We start from the raw sequence: 23,995 nt of genomic DNA, 5'->3' as shown, positions 1-23,995 counted from the left end.
CATTTCATTTCGTTAAGTTTTTTTTTTTTTTTTTTTCTTCTTTGAATTCAATCTTGTAGTTTTTCTGGTGAAAATGAAAATGGGAAGAAATGATAGTATAATAATGAGAGAGATACTATAAAGAGATATTCAAAACAAAAAATATTTTTAAAAAGTAGTCATTTTTGTTCCAATAATCTTTTATTATATTGAAATTCTAAAATAGTTTCTGATTCTACACAATTATTTAAAATATTTATTGATGTTAATATTGACGGCCGGTGTTCGAACCTCAAACTTTGTATATATTATTCATTGTTTATACCCAACTGAGTTAAGCTCACGAAAACTTATAAGGAATGATATAACAATAAATAAGTAGGACTAATATTACACTAATTAAGTTTTTTCAAGAACTTATATGACATTAACAAAACATTTCGACGTTATTAACTATTTTGATTAGCATATTGCATAATCACCGACTCTTCTACAATTTTGATACATCGATAAACTATTATACGCGTGGAATTTATGGATTAAAATAAAAATAAAAAACAAAAAAATACCAGGTGGTATGACATGTATGGTTGAATGGGTCAAAATTAAGGTTTTCCAAAAGGGGGTAAACATGAGGGTCACTTTTGCCATTTTCTTAAAGGGGGCCAAAACCGCTACTTTTGAAAACTTAAGGGGTGAATAGTGCGTTTAAGCCTAATATAATTGACGTGTCATATGTTGATGGGAGAACAACACTAACCGGATGTAGGGTACCACACATAAGTTTTCTCCATCTATAAATAAGAAGATTTATTTTTATATAAACCTAATATTCATATTGATTTGTTCACTCTTGAAAACAAAAACAACTCTTAACTTCACGCCGCCGTTTACAATAGCAAGCCAAATTCTAAAGTCGAAGGAGATGGAGAAATCTTTTGCGGCAAAAATTAAAAAGGTTAGAAATGATATACCTGATGATCTTGTCTTCTCTATTTTGTCAAAATTGTCTGTGAAGTCATTGAATCGTTTTGGATGCGTACGCAAATCGTGGTCTAGCTTATTTAATAACCCTTATTTCATGAGCATGTTTCGCAAAAATTTATTATGTCAGAATCATTCTTATTACAAGGATACCTCTTTACTCCAACTTGAAACTGTGACCATCGATTCTGAACTTAAATTTGTGTTATATTCTCTTTTTGGCGAGAGGTGTCAGAATAAAACTAAATTAGACTGGCCAAATCCATTTGAAGAGGCTGACCCTGAATTTGATGTGGTGGGATCTGGTAGTATTAATGGGATTCTTTGCCTAGTTAGCACATCACAACCAAATAATAGAGTTGTATTGTGGAATCCAACTACTGATGAATTTAAGGTTGTTCCTATTAGCCATTGTGAGTCGGTACCCTATGTGGATGTTGAAATTACTAGGCATGGTTTTGGTTATGTTTCTATTGGAGATGAATATAAGGTGATCAGACAGTTAATGTATAATCCAAAAAGTGACATTGATAATGACATTGATGATTTATCATTAGAAGATGTATCTTATGATCTCTTTTGGGAGATATATAGCCTACGAAGTAACTCGTGGAGGAAACTTCATTCTAATGTCCCTTATGATTATAGAGAAGATGGAATTTGCTTGGATGGAATGTGTCATTGGTTGGGTGAAGATGGCTATGACATTGATAGAGTTGATGAGGTATATCTATTATCATTTGATCTAAGCAAAGAGGCCTTCCTGATAACACCCATACCCTCAGAGTGTGATAGTCGAATTTTTCAAATGGCATGGAAAGACTTGGTGGTTTTAAATGGATTCATTGCTTTAATATCGCATTATAAACAAAATGATACTTTACATATATCTGTTTTAGGTGAAATTGGTGTAAAAGAATCATGGACTAAACTCTACATTGTTTGTCCCCTACCCTGCATTGAACGTCCTATCACATCTGGAAATAAGAGATATATATTCTCTAATATAGAGGATGGCACACTAGTTTGCATTGACTTGAGTACCCTGATGGTCGAGCAGCTCAATTTTGAAGGATATAGATTTTGGGGTAAGACAATAATTTATAAACAAAGTAGTCTTCCAATTGGAGGAATAAACCAATAATTATTTTCTTACTTTCGCCCATCCAAGAGTAATATGATTGTGGTGGTTGTTATGATTTATCTTGTATCGCGACTGTCAGATATATTGTGAATGTGTGTTGTTATCCTTCCGCAAACACGTTGTCGTGTTGATTCATCACTTGTGATTTCTGATTCTTCTAGATCTGTTGAGATTTGGAGTTTTCCTGGTTTGGTTTGTCGACACAGCGTTAGTGTTTGGTGGTCGTCCTCATCGTGAAATCTAGTTCAGTCCATAATGATTGAATTCAGACTGTTAGGCTAGAAATGACTGTTAATTTGTTGTTGATTATCACAATAAATGGTTGGTGCGAGTGGACTCGATAGTTACCGTGTTGGCGGTCGGATTCACTCTCTGCTCTCAATAATCTTTGTCTGATGTTGGTCAACCTATGTACCTCTTTCTTTTGCAATTTGGTTTCGTGCTCATACGCAGCCAAGCTTAATTGTGCATTGGGTGTGTAGTGATTGATTCACTTTGGAATGAATTTTGTGTTAGCAAACCCTTTTAGGCTGAATTTTATTTAATCTGTTGTTTTTTTTGCTTATAATGGGTTAGGCTTCATGTGCCCCGGTTTTCTTGTAATTTCTCTATTTTAATCTAATCTATTTAAGGTAGTGCATATTCATTTGCACACCATTAAAAAAAATGTGGCCTTCTGTTGGGACATATCTTCATTATTATGTACAAGTTAAATTAAGAAAGCATTTGATATTTCAAATCTTGATTCATAAATCTTATTTGGGTTAATACCGCTTTTGGTCCATGTAATATTAGCAAATTTCAGTTTTAGTCCTTGTAAAAAAAATAGATTTTGTCCCGGTAATTTCAGATTCTTCCACTTTTGGTCCCTCATTTCATCACGTCAAAAGAATCTGCATACATGGCACGTGAAATGAGGGACCAAAAGTAGAGGAATCTGAAATTACAGGATCAAAAGTCGGAGGAATCTGAAATTACAGGGACGTAATTTATGCAGATTCTGCTGATGTGGTAAAATAAGGGACCAAAAGTGGAGGAATCTGAAATTACAAGGACATAATCTAAATTTTTTATTTTACAAAGACTAAAACCAGAATTCGCTAATATTACAGAGATCAAAAGCAGTATTAACCCATCTTATTTTGGTGGTTGATTTTATTTCTATTTTCAAAATTGCTACTATAATTTTATATTGATGAAAATCAACTCATACTAGAAAAAAATTGAATTTGAAAAGCACTAAACTTCGTGCACATTAATATCGGACATATAATATCTCTTTCTTTGTACTGTACCACATTTTGTTTCAGCAACAACATAAGGTTAATCTTTTTTCAATTCTTTTCTTCATCTAACCACGTGAGCTATGCTCACAGGACAATTATGTATTCATTTTATTAGTTTCTTCATCTAACCAATTGAGCTATACTCACAAGACAATTATGTATCCATTTTATTAGTAGAATATATTAACTTTTGGTTATTTTTTATGTGTATTTTTATCGGCAAAATGACAATGCTCATTTTTGGTTGTTTATAAATCAATAAAAATTGTGAATGAGATCCTTCAAAAAAAAATTGTGAATGAAAGAAAATTAGAGGGAAATTGCCGCGAAGGTTGGGGAACCAGCCAGTAACAAAATGAAAACGAAATGAAATTCAAACTCAAATTAAATTGGTTTAAATGTGTGTTTAGTCCCTGCACTTTTTTTTTGTTTGCCATTAGTCCTTCTGATAAGTATCTGTTAAAAAAAACAAAACTAACGGTGTGCCACGTGGACCAATCATGGCACGCCACGTGACACACTAAAAGACAAAAAAATCAACTTTTTAATTTTTATTTTATTCATTATTTTTTAACTTAAAAATATCATTAGTCTCATAAACAAAATTCTACATGGGACAATCTAAGATAAGTCTGAAAGAATTGGCCAGTGTTAGGAGAAAGACGCTTGAGTCCATTGATGATTATTTGAATTCATTCAAATTGTTAAAGGCTAGAAGTTTCACTCAAGTTCATGAGCATGAGTTAGTCGAAATGGTTGTTGGTGGCCTAGATTATTCCATTAGGAATAAGTTAGACACTCAACACTTGAGAGATATGGCCCAGTTGACTGATAGAGTTTGACAGGTCGAAAGACTGAAAACTGAAAAAGTTAGAGCTCATAAATATCATAAGAAAGTGTTGCTTATGTTGAAACCAATGATAGTGACCAAGAATTCGACATAGCCTTTGAAGATGTCAAAGATTGTGAGGTTAATGTTGTTGAGTTAAAACTTTGACCTCCTTACACATGAAAATTGTTAAGGCCATTTGATGGGAAGAATCCCGTCGAAACAAAAAATGAAAAATATGTTCCTAGAACCTATACATTTGATGTAACAACATGTGATGAGATTTTTGATCTCTTAGTTGCTGATGGTCATATGGTAGTGCCTAAGGGCCTAAAAATTCCACCACTAGAGCAACGTAAAAATAGAGGTTTTTTTGTATATTTCATAATTTTCTAGGACATAAAATCTCACAATGTGTTCTTTTCAAGGATTTGGTTCAAAAAGCTCTGAATGAAGACAGACTGAAATTTGGAGACAAATCAAAGCCTCAGATGCAAGTGGATGTTGATCCTCTGAAAGCTGTTGATGCAATGTATCCTGAAATTGCAGACTGAAATGTGGTGGATGTTGTCGAAAAACTGTCTGTTGAAGCAAATGTTGATGTTGCTGCATGCCAGTTGGTGGAGGCTACTGAAGGCCCTAAAGTTACTGATGAAGTCATTTCAGAATCTCAATTTGATGAGAAGATGAAAGTGGCTTATATATCCTATGGCTGAAGAAGAGTTGATTGATTTCCTCAACTGTTGCAGACTAAAAAATTCTGAGGTTATGCTACTAAAGGCCTTGAGGGTTTCATTCCTAAATCAAAGAAAAGGGGAAAATGGTCTGCTGACCATAGACACAAATTTTCTTTTACTAAAAGTTATATCCCTTTTACCAAAATGGTATGTCTCGTTGCTTGCGTATTCCTCCCGGCAGCGCGCCTTGTTCTGGTGGACGTTTGATTGTCAGCGTTGAATTAACTTTTTAGTCGATCCAGAACAATATATAACCTATAATTTTAATTAAAATCAAATAATTTTAATAAAAAACTTTATAAAAAAAATTCCGTTCATAATTTATACTCATTAACGCAATAAAAAGAGCGGACAGACTCGACTGCGTATAATAAACGATATACAAAAGCTGAGTAAACAACTTATTCCTCAAAAAGAAACAACAAAACAACAAAGGGGAGTACAAGCTGTAATCTAAGAACCAAACAAACATAAAGAAACCAAGAGAATCCAGAGGAAATAGGACACAAAACACCAAATCCTTGCAGCTAGAACTCGCCAAGCTCTTGCCAATCAACAACCTGATAAGCCCACAACTTCCAATAAGCACCATAGTTGGAAAAACAACTAACAACCTTCAAAAGAAAGAAAAGTGAACACTTTCAGCGACTCGGGCAAGGACCCTGCTATATATGAGAGATAGTCCGACCTAGAAACACCCTCCTCACCCGACGCTGTTAGATCCAGCAGAGGAATAGGGCCACTTCCCACTCACAATAGGCTTCAGAGCAAGAATACTTCAAGTCAGTAACATGTTAGATGCCCTCGTTCAGCTAAGGGAATTAAAAAATTTAATCAATAAATAGTAGAGTCAGTGATGAAAGATTTTAGAATGATTGTTCAGATTGGTATTTAGGTTTTCCATTTGGGCCACATTCCCATGCCCATAATATATGTATATGTGCTTCTTAATTAGGATTTGGCTTTTGTCTATATGATAAAAGAAAGTGGTTCTTGTGATATACTCAAGAGTCTGCATGCATGAAAAGCTTTATCACAATATTTTTGGAGATCATCATGATATTGGAGGCTTTGTGATACTCCCTCCGTCCCTTAATGTAACCCCCTTTACTTTTTTCACATTTCTTAAGAAAAACTGTCAGTGTAATTAATATGTCTGTTTTGTGTATTAATATTACCAAATTGTCCTTTGTTTGTATATGTATTAAATTTGACTTTTCAAATTTCAAGATAAGTTAGTAGTATTAATTAAGGGTATGTTTAGGAAAAAAATAATAAATGCATCTAGTAATTTGAAAAGGGGTTTAGATTTAGGGAAAAAAATAAAGTCAAATGGGTGCTTAGATATAGAGATGGATGGAGTATATATTAAGTGAGAGGTGAGAGAAATAAAAAACGACCCTTAGATCAAACTAAATAGATCATATTAATAGTTTCAGTTAAAATTTCATGTACTTCTGTTTTGGAATTTTGGTGTACCTCTCCATCCATCCCTAGCTACTCCTTTTCCTGTTCACTCTTGCGAAGCAAATGATTTTGGTCATCTAAATTAAAAACCCTTTGTTTCTTCATCTTCAGAGCTAGCAACCATGGATTTTCATTGACTTTTCACTTTTGTTCAAAATTTTAAAGTCATGTTAATATTCTCTTTTTTTTATTTTTTTAGGATAAATTTGTTTGTCTTAATTTTAATAGGTAACGAACAGGTTCTAGTTTCTAAAACAAAGGTAAAATAGAGAAGAGAGTAAATACATAAATGGGTTTGCATGCTCTTGCAAGAATTTTACTGTTTTTGTTTTCCTCCATTGATTTATAGTCACTATTATCAAAGAAACCCCTTTTGATTTTTCTTTTATACCTTATACCTTCCTCACTATTTTGCAATACAATGTTTTTTTTTTTCTTTCTTTTTCTTTTCATTTTCAAAAGGACTAAAAAGAAGATGAGAAAAACTCGGGATGTTTCACCTCCATGCATCCTAATACTAGCTAATCAAGTCCTCCACATACATTTTTTTGTTAGTTCGAATATAGACAATATTAACCTCTTTCTTCTCCTGTCCTTTACACAAATCTCTCTAGAAACTCTATCATTGCATCTTCTCCTTAAGTTGGCCCTGCCTTTACGATGACGTATTATTTAGAAATCTAAACTCGTGAGCCTTGACTAAAAGATGATACTTAAATTTCAAGATGTTCTCCCATCTACTAGTATATTAGTGTTTAAGGATTGTCTCTCCCTTTAATAAAAAAGATGTAAGGGAGTAACCAGCAAAACTAGTACCGGTATACATATTGTGTTGAACACTGTATATATTTTATCATAAATATAAAATTGTCATTTCCCATATCAAAAATTAGATTTGGTTGGGAGCTGAGGAAACAGGTCCCACGCTCTAGAAACATAGAGAGAGACACTACATCTCACCAAAAAAAAAAAATTAAAATATGGGATATATGGGTCATCACTCTTCCACATCTAACATTTAGCACATTCATATCAATGTGGGATTAACGACCTGAACCGAACAATTTTCTCTCAAATGCGGATCTCCCATATCATACACTTGATCCATATATTAGAATCCACTCTCCCATATCATAAGGCACATTGTAGAATAGTCAATCATAGTTTGCTCGCAAGTTTGATTCCAATTTTGAAATTTTCATACATCTCATATATTTCCTTTTGTGGCTAGAATGGAAATAGTTGTACATCAAAAAATTTAAAAGTTATAACGAGTGATCTCTTCAATTAGATGTAAATTGAACATTTTCTAATGGACTATTATATGAATAAATGCTTGTAATCCGCCACCAAGATTTGAAGTAAATTGAGAGGAAGAGAATATGTGCATACTCAAAAAAACCTTGTATAGTCTGATACAAACACCTAAGGCTCTAAACAATGAGGATTGACTAGGGATGACAATGGACACCTTCTAGACACAGTATTATAGTTTTCATCCCTATATCCTTGTTTGAAAAATGTTCGTATCTGAGCTCGTACTCTCGTTGACAATAAGTTTAGTGTCCGTCGTCTCTGTATGTTATGGGCACCTAAGTGTCCATATTTGCACTCATTACCCGCTTGAAAACAAAAAGACAATAAATAACAAAACAACATCACAACCAAATTAAAAACATACCCTGCTTTAGGGCCTTCTCTTCTCACATCAACCGTACAGGTATTGGTATTTGTGTTCGCGATGCAGAAGGTACGTTTGTTCTGGCTAAGACTATGACATACCCTTGTACTGTTTCGGTGGATGTGGGTGAAGCTTTAGGGTTGCACTCTGCTTTGCAATGGTTAAGTGATATGTAGTTTGACAATGTGGATTTTGAAACAGACTCTAAGTTGACAGCTGATGCCTTCCTTTCTACCAGGAACGACTTGTCCGAATTTGGCTCCATTATTTCCTCCAGTCGTTCTTTGTTCAATACTTCCTTTTCTAACTCTAGGGTGAAGTTTGTTAGGCGACAAGCCAACGTGGTTGCTCATGCTCTTGCAAGAGAGGCCACGTCTTTAGCTAGTCCCGCCGTTTATTTTGATATACCCAATTGTATTGAAACTCTTATTATTAATGAAATGCTATAAGCATGTTTTCCCTCAAAAAAAAAAAACCAAATAAAAAACATCTAAACTATTAAAAACAAAGGCATATATTTACAATAAATATCAAAGTTTTAGGTTAAATTAATTAATTTTAACCTTTTTTTAACAAGAATTAATTTTAACGTTATATAAAGTTATAATTATATAACCAACAATGGATAGGTTCAGGTGGTAAGGGACTTGATCCCTTTAAACACGTGGTTAGGGATTTGATTACCGACTCTTCGGTATGGAAAAAATCTGGTTGAGAGGGGATAATCCACCTTGCCCTACAGGTTCCATGACGGTGAGTCATTGCTATGCACCAGTGGAAACTTCGTACCAATATCATGGTAACTCAAAAAAATGTTATAATTATATATTTATTTGCTAAAAAAAAGTTATATATTTATATGTGTGCGGGCTGCGGAGCGGATACCCGTACGCGCACCTATACTCATTCAAATTTGCGAGTAATTACCGAAGTTCAAGCTCGAACCCATAAATGCGAATATTTATCCTGCTCATTGCTTGTATTTTTGGGGGTGCTCAACGGGCTTGGTTCAAATTATCATCCCTAGAAGCGGCTCTATTCTAATGCAACATGGATATCTAAAATTTATCAAGTGTTCGTAGAAAATGAAAGATTATAAAATGGTTCTGGTTTCAACTCCTATTTTTTATAATAAGAAAGTAGGGGAAGACAAGATTTTTTTTAATTAAAGTAGCATCGATATCCATTTTACAATCGTCCATTCTTTAAGATTATAAAATCAAACTCTTACCACAATGAACTGACACTCCATGGACAGTGTCAACTCTTGCCTGAGTTTTTAAAAATAAAAAACAAAAAAAGGATGTTGCTAATGAAGATGCAAGGATGAAACCAAATATATGCATCATTTTCGGGTTTCTATCAAGCAACACAACTAAACATTGTTTGATTCTTCATTTTTCTCGCTTGACTATAATTAGTTTAACAAATCTCACATAATTGAAATATGCCATATCTATGTAGTTCAATTGAAATATGATATGATTAACTGATGGTGGAATATCATATGATATTTTTGGCTATGTTTTTAGTTACTTTCTTTGCATTTGAAGACAAATAAGAGGTCATTTTGGAGGAGTTGTCAATGGTTTGACGAACATTTTATATTTTTTTCATTTGAGTCGTTGTAATTCAATTTTATCCTAAATCATGCAACTCCATAAGTGTTTTGAGTCTTTTTAGTGAGAAATCAGGTAAATCGACAAAACAAGACATTACATGAATGATCGAGGATATGAAGATTGAAGATAAATGGTTCTTAGAAAGTCTTTGAAGACAATACAAGTTGAAGAAAATTCATTTCAAGTTCCAAGGCATTTCAAGACGGAAGAATGCTTAAAAAAATGGACGAAAACTACAAAAATCACACAGGAGCTACTGGCTCATGCACCCTTGCGCATGAGCCATGTGCCCCTGCGCATGAGGCAGCCTTGGCTACTGACTCATGCACCCCTGCGTGTGTACCCATGAACCCGCGCATGGCTTGCGGGGATAAACTCATGTTTGCTTGTTTTTCAAGCTGGATCGAAGAAAAAAGCTCAGTTTTCTTCTCTTAACCATTAATTAATGATGCATTATAAGTAGAGACCTTGCACACTCTTTTGTTCATTCAAAAAGCTGACGGTACAAGACAAGGGTCAAAAGCATCAAAGCTTCAAGGAAGAAGATCTCCATCCTCCTCTTGTTCTCTCTAGGGTACGTTTTTCTATTGTTTTGTAATGATGTTGGTTGCCATGTGCAACTATACCTCTTTGATTAGGGTTCCACGATGAACCTCTTCTTATTTGTTAGATTCAATTAATAAAGTTTTAATTCAGTTTATGATTCCAGTGTCTGATTTAATCTGTATATGTATGTTTCTATACTGAATCTTAGATGGAGAATATTAGGATTGATCACAACCATAATTCCGTCCGAACCAAACAATAGTAAATTGTTTAGTTTCTAAATTAAATTAAATTCTTTTAATTCAATCTAAGTATGAATTTATGGTTATGACACATCTTAAGGGAACAACACAATTGTAACTGGTTGAAATGCAGCGATATTAACATAAAGTTTCCACTGATACATCACATGGTCATATTCTACTTTCTTAAATCGATAGACATGTCATAAACTAATAATGAACCGAGTTAATTCTAACAAATTCGGAAGGGGAGTTCAAGGATTCCCCGATCGTCGTTAAACTTCTGAATCACAACATCCTAAGCTTACATTGGACAGGATAATTAAAATCTTGCAAACCACTTCATCGCTTTTAATTCTTTTATTTCTAATAAATTCTAATAATTACCAAGTTGAACGACAATCCCTGTGGAGACGATAACGTACTACTTTAGTACTTGCGTACGATTTGGCGTATTTGCTAATTTCTTCATCACTAACTCACATGGGTTGGAACCCACTTTGGGTCTTGGGAGTGTGCTCATCCGCAAGGTCTCAGGTTCGATTCTCTCCGGTGCCAATTTGGGTGGGCTATTTAGCTTCTTCAAAAAAATGCTCACATGGGTTGGTTTGGTGATGTAGATTTAGGATCTAGGAGTCTGCTCCTCTTAATGTCTTAATTCGACTTTTTCTGCTGTTGATTTATGTTGGCTAGTCCATGCAGAGCTTTGCTCCGACTTTAAATGAACCCTTCGCTAATGGACAATGGGATTGACCTCCGAATTAGTTGGTCCTTAAGTTTGAACCCTTCGCTAATGAACCCTTCGCTAATGGACTTTGACATTCGAAGAAGCTTCGAGCTTTGCCCAAAAATCTGCGCACTGATTCCCTTCTATTAGGGTGTGACAAACCGTGACATTACTTTGATAAAGTAACTCTTTTATGTTGTATAAGAATAACATAAACATGATACTTCTCTAGGCGGTCGTTGATGAGATTGATGCAAACAAGAGAATCAGAGTAGCAAACTAACTACACAAAACCCAAATCTTTACCTATAATCAACCCATGGTGAATAACAGAGTTCAACAAGTATAACACATTCGAACCCGGAATGAAACCTGAAAAGGCAGATAAGAAGAAGTCAACACTTTTTCTCAGAATTCTCCCAAACCCGGATCTAATGGGAGAACCGTGACAACTACCGTCCACGTTAAGAATAACACAAATGTGGATATTATTTTTCCATTTAACCAAACGATTAGTTGGTGCAATAGAGACAAAAGTTGAAAAGTTAGATTTAATTACCTCAACCGAATTATATATGTTGACAGCGAGGTGGTGCAAAGGACAAGTGTCGTTGCTGAAACACATGGAATTTCTATGATGCCAAGACCACCAAACTCCAGCTGAGAAAATGAAGGATTTGGGACCCATGGACCTCCCTTTGAGCCAATCATGTGTGTCAGCAATAGAGAAAAAATCAGCACTAACAAAACTGGGGTGATGCCAGACAGTCTTAGAATAGCTACAGTCCTTAATACAATGGAGGAAGGTTTCGTTTTGGAGTCCGCATCGATTACAAACAGCAGCGGGCACTATGTTTATGTGATTAAGCAAAATTAAAGTAGGCACCGCATTGTGGCAGGCCAACCAAAAGAGGAACTTATACTTTTTCGGGAGTTTTAACTTCCAAATCCAAGACCAAGAATGTAAAGTGAGATTGGATCTAATTTGAGTTATTTATCCCCACCTTTTCAAATAATTGGTTGTATGAGTTTTTTTGCAGACATATTTGTAATGATCGATTCAATACTTCAATTATGAGAATGACAATTATTAATGTTCTTTACGACTTATGCCATGATCAACCTAGACATTATTAAGAAAAACTCAAATCTCACATTGTAGAGAGGTAAGTGATGAGTCAATAATTAGTCTATTTTAATGCATTATTTAGTTTAGTTTTATTTAGATTTAGTTTTATTTTATTGCATATTTATTTCCTTTTTGAATATTTTACTTCAAATTGCTTTTTATTATATTTTAGGAACGAATATATGGTGGAAGGTGTCTTGGAGCAAAAGAAAGAGGACTGGAGAAAATACGGTGCAGAAATACGAAGATACAGTGCAAAAATATATTCTCACCAAGTCAGAAGCTTGGCACGGCCAGTGCCAACATGTGGCACGGCCGTGCGACCCTCCAGAGCCACTTTTGCTGCTTTTTCTTCAAGCCCAAATTACCCCGTTGCAGCTTTACTGTTTTACCCTTTTAGTAGCTTAGTTTCTAAGTCAATTGTAAAGCTATAAATAGAGTAGCATTCCATCATAAACAATTCACCTTTGCTTAGAATATTTTAGTTATTATTTCAATAAAAGTCTTTTATTCCTTTACTTTCTCTTTCACAATTTATTTTATTGTCTTCTCTCTTCTTCCCCCATGTCTACGATGAACATAAGTGAGTAGACTTCTTTGTCTTGGGATTGTTGGAAAAGTCTAATGACATAATCCAAACAAACCAAGCTTTAACCCTAATTCTATGTAATCGTAATTTCTAATTTAGATTCACCGTTTTAACATGAATTAACAATTATCAAACTGTGGAAGCGAAAGCGGAGGGTTTGATAATTGTTAAACCATTATCCCAAACATCAATTCATAAAGAGAGAGCGGAGCTTTGATGTTGGAACAAGTGAATCTAGACAATAATTGCAAGACAGCGAAATAGTCCTTGCAATTATTGAGACACAAGTAGTTTCAATCCTTATAAGCATCTTCTAGTAATCAAGTCAGCAAAATAGGCTTGGTTACTAGAAGTAAACTCTCACCGGACTTTCATCGGAAAGGTGAGGGGCTAAGGGAAACCGGTCTTAGGAAATTACGGTGTAAACCATAGAATTAGAAGTTAAAGTCTTGTCTAGTGAAGGATTTGTTATTATGACAAACCAATGATCCCAAGGCTCTTTATTATTATTGTTATTTACCTTCAGCAATCAAACCTCCTTCTTACTAAACTTTCTCCTCCTCTAATCATTCTTTAAAGGTTAATTGAATTTAACAACTCCCTAGCGGAACGATACTCTTTACTACTATTATTACTTCGATAGACCGTGCACTTGCGGTTTGACTCTATCAAGTTTTTGGCGCCGTTGCCGGGGAGTTAACTAATTTGATTAACTTTTTCTTAGTGATTAGAATCCTCTCTCTTTTTCTCTTTCTTTTTCTTTTTATTTTTTTTTCTCTTCACCATTAACTTCTTGGAAAGCATAAAAATAATACCAACATGGCTGAAAAACGTGCTCTTAAAGAATACGTGACTCCTTCAACGGAAGAGCCATATGCTATTATTGTGTATCCAACGGTTGAGGGTGAAGACTTTGAAATTAAGCCTGCCCAACTTAAAATAGTGCAGCAAAATTATTTTTCGGGATCCCCCGATGAGGATCCCAATCTCCATATTTCAACTTTTTGGCGGCTCACTGTAACATATAAGAAAAACCAAGAAACTTTAAGGCTGCATCTCTTCCCTTTTTCTCTAAGAAACAAGGCTCTTAATTGGTTCCACTCCCTAAGAGTTGGTTCTATCACCTCATGGGACCAATTGAAGCGAGAATTTGTCATCTGTTTTCTTCCTCCGTCAAAAATCGGCCAACTAAGGGCAAGACTCTTTCAATTCACTCAACATGAGGGGGAATCTCTTCATGATTCATGGGGACGTTTTAAGGGAATGCTTAAACTTTGCCCCCTCCATGGACTAGAGGAATGGTTAATCATCCACACTTTTTACAATGGTTTATCTCATGCTACTAAAATCTTTGTTGACACAGCTGCAGGTGGTGCTCTAATGAATAAGGACTTCGAAACAACTTATGCCTTGATTGAAGACATGGCTCGAAATCTCTTTCTATGGAGCGATGAAAAATTCACTACAAAGTCTTCACCCTCCAAAAGGAGGGCAGGTATGTACGAAGTCTCTAACTATGACCACCTTGCTTCTAGGATTGATGCACTAACGCACAAATTTGAAAAACTTAATGTTAGTGCTAGCACTTCTACTTCTACACCTCTCTCTTGTAAAACATGTAGTGAATGCGAACTAGGTAGTGTTGAACAAATAAACTTTATTCAAAACAACCAAGGGGCAAGTTTTAACCAAAGCCCTAATGAAAATCCCTTGGTTCAAGAAACAACACCAACAAGTTATGCAAATGTTCAAAAGGTCATTCAAAAGTCTAATCTTGAACTTTTAATGGAAAATTATCTTTTTAACCAATCCGAACAGCTCAAGGAGCTTGTGAATCAAACTAGACTTTTGAATGACTCTTTTGTTACACTTACATCAAAAGTAGACTCTATTTCCTCTCACAACAAAATCTTAGAGACTCAGCTCTCTCTAGTTGTTCAAGAATTTTGCCAACCTAGAATGAACGTCGTTACACTTAGGAGTGGTAAGCAATTAGAGGACCCCTTAAGAGTCAAGCCTAGTGAGGTTGAGGAAGAGACAAGTGAACCACAAGGAGAGATGACTAAAGAGGAGAGTGAGAAACCACAAAGTGAGGAAGTTACACCACCTCCCTTCAAACCAAAAATTCCTTTCCCTCAGAGATTTGCCAAGTCTAAGCTTGATGAGCAATTTAAAAAGTTCATTGAAATGATGAATAAAATCTACATTGATGTTCCCTTCACCGATGTCCTAACTCAAATACCTACCTATGCTAAATTTTTAAAAGAAATTCTTTCAAAAAAGAGAAAAATTGAGGAGAGTGAAACGGTGAACCTTACGGAAGAATGTAGTGCCATCATCCAAAATAAATTGCCACCCAAGCTTAAGGATCCAGGAAGTTTCTCTATACCTTGTGTCATAGGGTCTGAAATAGTAAAAAGGGCAATGTGTGACTTAGGAGCTAGTGTTAGTTTAATACCTTTATCTCTGTATGAAAGATTGGGATTGGGGGAACTTAAGTCAACTAGGATGACCCTACAATTAGCGGACCGTTCCATTAAGTATCCAGCTGGAATCATAGAGGATGTCCCTGTCAAGGTAGGAGAAATTTATGTCCCCACGGATTTTGTTGTGATGGAAATAGAGGAGGATAACCAAGTACCAATACTTTTGGGAAGACCCTTCCTTGCTATCGCTGGGGCTATAATTGATGTTAAACATGGGAAGTTGGAATTTAATGTTGGCAAAGATACTGTTGAATTTGAACTTGCTAAACTAATGAAAAATCCCTCCATTAAAGACTCTTGTTGCATGTTAGATATAATCGACCGTTGTGTGAAAGAATGCTCCTTAGCATCAACTACACATGATGGTTTGGAGGTATGCTTGGTTAGTGATGCAGGTACAAAGCTAGAAGGAGATGCCAAGGCCTACGAGGAGTTGTTGAATGAAAACCCTCCCATGGAAGGTTTGGGCATGGAAGAATTAATAAAAGAAGAAGCAGCCCCTCTACCAAAAGAGGCGCCAAAGGTGGAGCTCAAACCACTCCCACCAAGCTTGAGGTATGAATTCTTGGGCCATAACTCAACCTACCCTGTTATTGTGAATGCAAGCTTGAATGAGGTAGAAACTGAAAAATTACTTTATGTCCTCAAGAAATACCCTAAGGCTATATGTTATACCATTGATGACATTAAGGGAATAAACCCCTCATTGTGTACACATAGGATACTACTTGAAGAGGACTATAAGCCCTCCGTTGAACACCAAAGAAGGTTAAATCCTAACATGAAAGAAGTTGTGAAAAAAGAAGTCTTAAAGCTCCTAGATGCAGGTGTTATCTATCCAATTTCTGATTCTAAATGGGTTAGCCCCGTTCAAGTTGTTCCTAAAAAGGGTGGTCTCACAGTTATTAAAAATGATAAAAATGAATCCATTGCAACTAGAACCGTCACCGGTTGGAGGATGTGTATTGACTATAGGAAGCTTAACAAAGCAACCCGTAAGGATCACTTCCCACTCCCTTTTATAAACCAAATGTTAGAAAGGTTAGCTAAGCATTCACACTTTTGTTACTTAGATGGTTATTCTGGATTCTTCCAAATACCTATTCACCCTGATGACCAAGAGAAAACCACTTTCACATGCCCCTTTGGTACCTTTGCCTATAGGAGAATGTCTTTTGGTCTTTGCAATGCCCCCGCTACTTTTCAAAGATGCATGATGTCTATTTTTTCTGATTTTGTTGAAAATATAATGGAAGTTTTTATGGATGATTTTTATGTGCATGGATCTAGTTTTGATAATTGTTTGACTAACCTGGAAAGAGTTTTGGAAAGATGTGAACAGGTGAACTTAGTGTTGAATTGGGAAAAATGTCATTTCATGGTAAGAGAAGGAATTGTCCTAGGACACTTAGTCTCTGAACGGGGTATAGAGGTAGATAAAGCAAAAATTGAAATTATTGAAAAAATGTCTCCTCCTACCTCGGTCAAAGAAGTAAGAAGTTTCCTAGGGCATGCGGGATTTTATCGCCGTTTCATTAAATATTTTTCTTCAATCACTAAGCCACTAACAAGCTTGCTCCTTAAGGATGCAGATTTTGTGTTTAATGATGCATGCCTAAAGGCATTTTGCAGGTTGAAAGAAGCTTTGGTCACTGCCCCAATCATACAACCACCAGATTGGAACTTACCCTTTGAAATAATGTGTGATGCAAGTGACTATGCAGTTGGGGCTGTGTTGGGACAAAGAAAAGACAAGAAGATGCACGCCATTTATTATGCAAGTAAGACCCTTGATGGGGCACAGGTAAATTATGCTACAACTGAAAAGGAACTGTTAGCAGTAGTCTATGCTATTGACAAATTCAGGCAATACTTGGTAGGATCAAAAATCATTATTTACACAGATCACTCGACAACAAAATATTTGTTAAAAAAAAAAGATGCCAAGCCGAGGTTGATCCGATGGATTTTGCTCCTCCAAGAATTTGACATTGAAATAAAAGATAAAAAGGGCACTGAAAATGTTGTGGCTGATCACCTGTCCCGCCTTAGGGAACCCAATGAGGACGAGTTGCCCTTGGATGATTCTTTTCCGGATGACCAACTCTTCTTATTGGCACAAACTAACGCACCTTGGTATGTAGATTTTGTTAATTTTCTTGCAGCAGGAGTACTACCACCTAACTTGAACTACCAGCAAAAGAAAAAATTCTTCCATGATCTCAAGCACTACTATTGGGATGAGCCTTAGCTCTTCAAAAGAGGCTCGGATGGAGTTTTTAGAAGATGCATCCCTGAAAGCGAGGTAAGTAGTATTCTTCACCATTGTCACTCCTCTTTCTATGGTGGCCACGCCAGTAGTCAAAAAACTTCTTTCAAAATTCTTCAATCTGGTTTCTGGTGGCCATCACTTTTTAAGGATGTGCATCTCTTTGTTTCTAAGTGTGACAACTGTCAACGCACCGGTAATATTACTAAAAGGAATGAAATGCCCTTAAACAACATCCTTGAAGTTGAAATTTTCGATGTATGGGGTATTGATTTCATGGGGCCATTTCCTTCTTCTTTTGGTAATCAATACATATTGGTGGCTGTTGACTATGTGTCCAAATGGGTTAAGGCCATTGCTTCCCCCCACCAATGATGCACATGTAGTTATGAAATTATTCAAAAAAAATATCTTTCCAAGGTTTGGGGTGCCAAGGGTTGTCATAAGCGATGGAGGGTCTCACTTCATTTCTAAACATTTTGAAAAACTTTTACAAAAATATGGAGTGAGACATAAAGTTGCAACACCCTATCACCCACAAACCAGTGGACAAGTTGAGGTCTCAAATAGACAAATAAAAGCCATTCTTGAAAAAACAGTTTCTATCTCTAGGAAAGATTGGTCAAGTAAACTTGATGATGCTCTTTGGGCCTATCGAACGGCTTACAAAACTCCCATTGGAATGACTCCTTTTAAACTAATTTATGGGAAATCTTGTCACCTTCCGGTTGAGCTTGAGCACAAGGCTTATTGGGCAATTAGGAACCTTAACTTGGACCCAAACCTAGCCGGCAAAAAAGGAAACTTCAACTAAGTGAGTTAGAAGAACTTAGGCTAGATGCCTATGAGAATGCTCGCATTTATAAAGAAAGAACGAAAAAATGGCATTATAAACATATCCTTAAAAAGGACTTCAAAATTGGTGACCTTGTACTACTCTTTAACTCTAGGATGAAGCTCTTTCCAGGAAAACTAAGGTCTAGGTGGTCTGGTCCATTTCAAGTACGCAAGGTCTATCCCTATGGGGCGATTGAAATCTTTTCTGAAACAACCGGACCGTTCAAGGTTAACGGACAAAGGCTAAAAGTTTACAATGTAGGAGAAGAAACTGAAGTAGTGGCTGCTTGGAAACTTATTGACCCGCCTTAAAATTATCTTTCCTTTGTTAAGCTAATGACGGTAAAAACGCGCTTCGTGGGAGGCAACCCACGCATTTAATTGTCTTTCCTATTATTTCCCTTTGTTTTGTAGGTAATTGTCCGACTATGATTCGAAAAAGCAAGAAAAAATTGAAGATGGGAAGTCAAAAAGATGGCACGCCGTGCTGGTGTTGGCACGGCCGTGCCAAACCAAAAGCAGAAAAATGAAGATAGGAAGTCAGAGAGATGGCACGGCCCGTGCTGGTGTTGCACGGCCGTGCCAGCCTGAGAGTCACCAAAATTCAATTTTTTTTTTCGTTTTTTTCGGCAAATTGTGAGCTTTCTGCATCTCTTCTACTCCTTCTTCTTCTACTTCTTCTTCTTCTTCTCTTTTAATTCTCTTTTGTTTGAATCATTGAGGACAATGCTTCCCCTAAGTGTGTGTGTATGGGGGGGGCTAATAAAGTGTCTAGAGTCGTAGTGTTTCCAAACTCCCTTGAACTTTATTCTTTTGTTTTGTTTTTATTGCGAAAGGCATGATTAAGTAGCTTGTTTTTAATGTAAAATATGGCATAAAATTTTTGTTTTGTCTCTTCTTTAAAGGTTGTTTCTTGTACATGAAAGTAGTTCTTGTGTTTCTTGTGTTCTTGCTATACCCATATCTTGTCTTTGTGAAAATTCTCCAATGAGAAAAGCACCCGGTTGCAATCTTTGAGCAAGTGTATGAATAGGTATTTTAAGGAGCATGTTCTATCTTTAGTGTTAACTTAGACCCTTTAAAGTCTGAAGACTAAAAGTAGTATAAGTTTGTGTGGGAAATTAATCAATTGTGCCTTATTGTTATATTCTTAATTGTTAAAGTTAAATGGGGCGGGAGAATGGCACCAACATGTGGGGGAAAGGACAATCCCTAACTTCCTAATTGTGGTGGTGACTCCCTAATTTGAACTTAAAGAAAAACAAATTCATCAATGCTAGGGGGAAAGGACAATTACATCCAAAAAGACTTCCTACGCGGAGATGAAATAAAAGAAAATTTTGCAGCACTACTTAGGGTGATTTTGAATCTAGGGGAAAGGACAATTACATCCGAGAAGACTTCCTATGAGGATAGATAGCCCCTAAGCACCTGCAGCCCCTTGTGCTTAATTGTTAATTTAATTCAATTTTAAATTCCCATCACTCTTATATGAAATGAAGAAAGGACTTTTTTCGGTTACATTAGCATTAAGGAGAGAACCTATTCCTCATAATATCTGTCTTATACAGGAGCAAGAAAAAGGTTGGACTGCACACACACACACTCACTTGAGACTTGATGTTGGGTTGAATAGGATCACGAGGAATGTTTGAAATTGTGATTAGTGTACTTGAAACAAAACCTTCAAAGAGACTTGTGTTTTCAATTGCATTGCCATGATTAATCCTTTTAGTTGCTGCTATGTCCATTGCCTTTTGCTTGAGGACAAGCAAAGATTCAAGTGTGGGGGAGTTTGATGAGTCAATAATTAGTCTATTTTAATGCATTATTTGTTTTATCTTGGTTTTCGGGTGTCAAACATTGATTACGTTTGAACCTTTTTAACCTTTGATATCTCATTTTTTCTTGGGAAGGGACAAATAAGAAAAACCCTTGAGAATCGAGGTCCGGGAGTTGTTTTCGCTACGGGAAGGTGTTAGGCACCCATAACGACTATAGTATCCTATAGGAACCGTCTTTACTTTCTACGCGCGCGCTTCATTTTTAAATGCTATTTGGAAAATGATATTTACACCTAAGAGTTTACTAAGTGAAGAATTGGAGGGAGAAGAAAGCGTTTGAATTTTTACTTTATTTGAATTGAAGGAATTTTGATTCCTTGCCTACGTACCCTTTTAAGGGATCAAATCCACCGTAGTTCTCTTCCAAAAATGTTTTTGTTTTTGTTGGTTGATTTTAAGTTTGAAAATGGAATTTGAAAGAAGAGATAGGAGGCCTCCAAGGGCATGAAATTAAGGAAAAAGTTGAGTTGAAATTAGTTATTTGCAAAAACAAGTCAAAGTTGGAATTAGTTTCATTGATGCTTTTATTAAGAAAATAAAGAGAAAAATTCACTTGGAATGTGTTCCAAGAGTTTATTTGAAAAAATTTGAGTGAGATGGTTCAAGTTTTTTGTTTGAAAAATTGGAATTTTCTCTAAGTGTAAAACCTAAGCATACATCTAAACATGCAATTACCTAACCATACATCTAAACATGCATATCCTAACCATACATCTAAAGTGAGGTGTGTGCATGTGTCGGTGCTTGTGTCGGTGTACATCATTAGAGTCCATTGTCCTTTACATCATGCCCTAGATACATGCTATGGTCTTGCAAGAATTTAAAAGCATAAGAAAAAATTACAAAATTCCTAGGTTTTACATTCTAATCTTTGCATGAATTTAAACGGCAAGAAATTAAAGTGCAAGAAATAAGAGATGAAAGTATGATGTGAAATGCTATGGGAATGAGACATGAAACAAGAAGGGTTAGTAGCATGAGTGAAATAGAAATTAGCAACAAAATGCATAGTAAAACTATTATTTCTTGCAAGAAAAGTAAACCAACAAGCTTGACAAAAAGTGATAAAAGAACTTGAAATTTAATGCAAAAACTAAAGCTAGATTAAAGCCTAGATTCTCATAATATTGGAGAAGTTTTGAATGACTTGTTTCAAGACAAAAACATGAGAATCAAAGAATTTAACCATGCCAAAATTTATAAGGTTTTTAAGTTCTTTATGCACTTTTATTTCTCAAGCTTATTTCATATTATTCACAACATAAAGGATCCACAAAAATCTAATTCAAAACAGCAAGCATACACCACATTAAGAGGCAAATTTATTCCACAAAAATATATGTCTAAGGCCACAATCATGTACCAACACCCAAGCTCAAAATCACACCACAATTTCACAAGAATATTAACAAAAAGTGACCTACAAGTAAGGAAAGGTCACAAATAATCTTGAGATGAATTTTGGCATGAAACCACATCACAAATGATAAGTTTCAAGTGTCAAAATTACTACAAGAAAAAATTCACAAACACTCAAGAGTTTTTAACAAGATTTTAACAAGAATTAAAAACATTGAATTAACAAGAGCACAAAATATTTTTCATACAATTTTGATCAAGATTCAACATGCAAACAGCATCAAGATTTAATCAAAATAGCAAGAAAGACATTCACAATTTTTTTGGAATTTTTTAGTAACAAATCACATGTTCCGGGGGGTGTAAACAGCAAGAAATTATCACAAACACACAGACAGGGGGGGTGCAGGGAGCAAAGGTTCGCCAGAATCTTCAAAGGTTCGCCGGAATCTTCAAAGGTTCGCCGGAAAATTCATAACTCCGGCGACACTTCCGGATTCCGGCGAGCTCCGATTCGAATTTTTTTTACACTTTTAAAACCGGATCGTTATCCTCTTTTTGAATATGAACTCGGAAGCATTCAAAACACAATCAATCCACCTAAATCTAACACATACAGCCGCGCAAATTTGAGGAAAAAAGAGTGGAATAAAAAGCTTGGATCAAGAACAATACCGTGGTGCTCGACGAAGCTTTGAATGGCTCCGGATTCTTCTTATGTATTCGAATTTGGTGCTGTTTCTCTTCTCCCTTTGCTTCGATTGGATTCCTTTCCTTCGTCCGATTCCGGTTCGTCGTTAATGGAATTGATTGAAGGTTGTTGTTTATGGATGTGATTTTTGTAGAGTTGAAGGTTTGTGTTGATGAGTGTTTGTGATGAATCCTTGAATTTGGTAATGGATTTGTGGAGGTTTGAGGTTAATTGTGGTGGTTGAAGTTTGTTAGAGATGAAGATTGTGGTGGTTATGGAGGTTTTGTGGTGAATTTTAATGGTGGATGTTGTTGACGATGATGGTAAAGGAAGAAGATTGTGGTGGTTAGAGAGAGGTTGAAGATGAAGTTGTGGTGGTAGAAGTTAGTTAGGGTGGTTAGAGGTGGTGGAAAGAGTTTGTTATGGAGGTTAGAGGTGGTGGAAAAAGTTTGTTATGGAGGTTGTTGTTGTTGATGAGGCGGTTTGGAGAAGAAAGAGGGAAAAGAAAATTTGATTTTTGTGATTTTTGTGTATTTGTGAAAAATGATTGGTGTGTTGACTCTTTGACCATGGGACCCATTATATAGGTGATGTGTGAATTTTTGGACCAATAGGAGTAGGACATGTGGCGTAACTAACTTCTTGGACAAAAAATGAACTAAAATGCAATTTTAACAACTTGAGGACTAAAATGCAAAATTAACTAAAGTTGCATAAAAAAAAAGTAGGCTTAATTGATCTGCCGGTCCCTTAACTTATTTCTTTTATTTAATTTGGTCCCATAAGTGTTAACTTTGTCAAACACGTCCCTTAACTCACATGTCGTTACCTAATATAGTCCTTTCCGTCAGATTTTTTAAAAAAACGTTAGTTTTGTACATGTAGGCGTGCCAGGTGTAAAAAAACTGAGATGAGTAAGCATGTATGAGTCAGCAGTATATATGAGGGCTAATATTGTGAGGAACAAAAATTAGGTTTTCAAAAACACAATTTCCCCTTCTTCTCCTTCTCTCTCGCGCCTCTCTCTCCATTTCCACCATCTTCTCCTTCATCTTCTTGGTTGGGAAAAATCTAGAATATGTCAAAACAAGGATCCAAAACACAGTCACGGGTTTGGGTACATGATGATGGTTTTGTTTCAACTGGATCCAGTCTTAGGAGAAGAACAAGCATGGAATGTAAGTGTGGAGATTTTCCAGTAATTAGAACAGTGAGTGATACTTCAAATCCGAATTGTGGTAAGAAATTCTGGGGTTGCAATAATTACAGGAATTCATTTGAAAAAGGGTGTGGGTTCTTTAAGTTGGTAGAGGATGAAGATTTTCGTACTGAGTCCAAAGAGGAGGGATTGGAACTGAAGCTGAAGAGTGAGAAAACAAAGAGGAAGAACAGGAAGTTGAAGATGGATTTAGCAAAGACAAAAAATTGGCTAAAGCTGTCACTTGTTTTTGGCTTTGTTTCCTTTGGGACCTGTTTGGTATTAGGGACAATTATACTATGCAAATAGGTCATAATTGTTAGTGAATTAGTCTCTGATTGAAAATGTT

General features: G+C 35.8%; 1 protein-coding gene and 1 pseudogene across 1 annotated transcript; both read left to right on the top strand.

Annotated features, from left to right (window-relative positions):
- Positions 1 to 23: 23 nt before the first annotated feature.
- On the top strand, positions 24 to 2,212 carry LOC146921275 (F-box/kelch-repeat protein At3g06240-like). The gene has a single exon (XM_085714699.1). It carries the CDS (start codon positions 905 to 907, stop codon positions 2,105 to 2,107), a length of 1,203 nt encoding a protein of 400 aa, XP_085570825.1. The 5' UTR covers positions 24 to 904; the 3' UTR covers positions 2,108 to 2,212.
- An 11,569-nt stretch (positions 2,213 to 13,781) lies between these two features.
- LOC146921274 (uncharacterized) lies at positions 13,782 to 18,866 on the top strand (annotated as a pseudogene).
- The last annotated feature ends 5,129 nt before the right edge of the window (positions 18,867 to 23,995 follow it).

The sequence above is a fragment of the Medicago sativa genome, chromosome 5 (assembly GCF_051527215.1).
Source record: "Medicago sativa cultivar Bolivia chromosome 5, Bolivia_mono, whole genome shotgun sequence".
NCBI lineage: Eukaryota > Viridiplantae > Streptophyta > Magnoliopsida > Fabales > Fabaceae > Medicago > Medicago sativa.
This window is presented reverse-complemented; position numbering and strand designations above follow the sequence as displayed.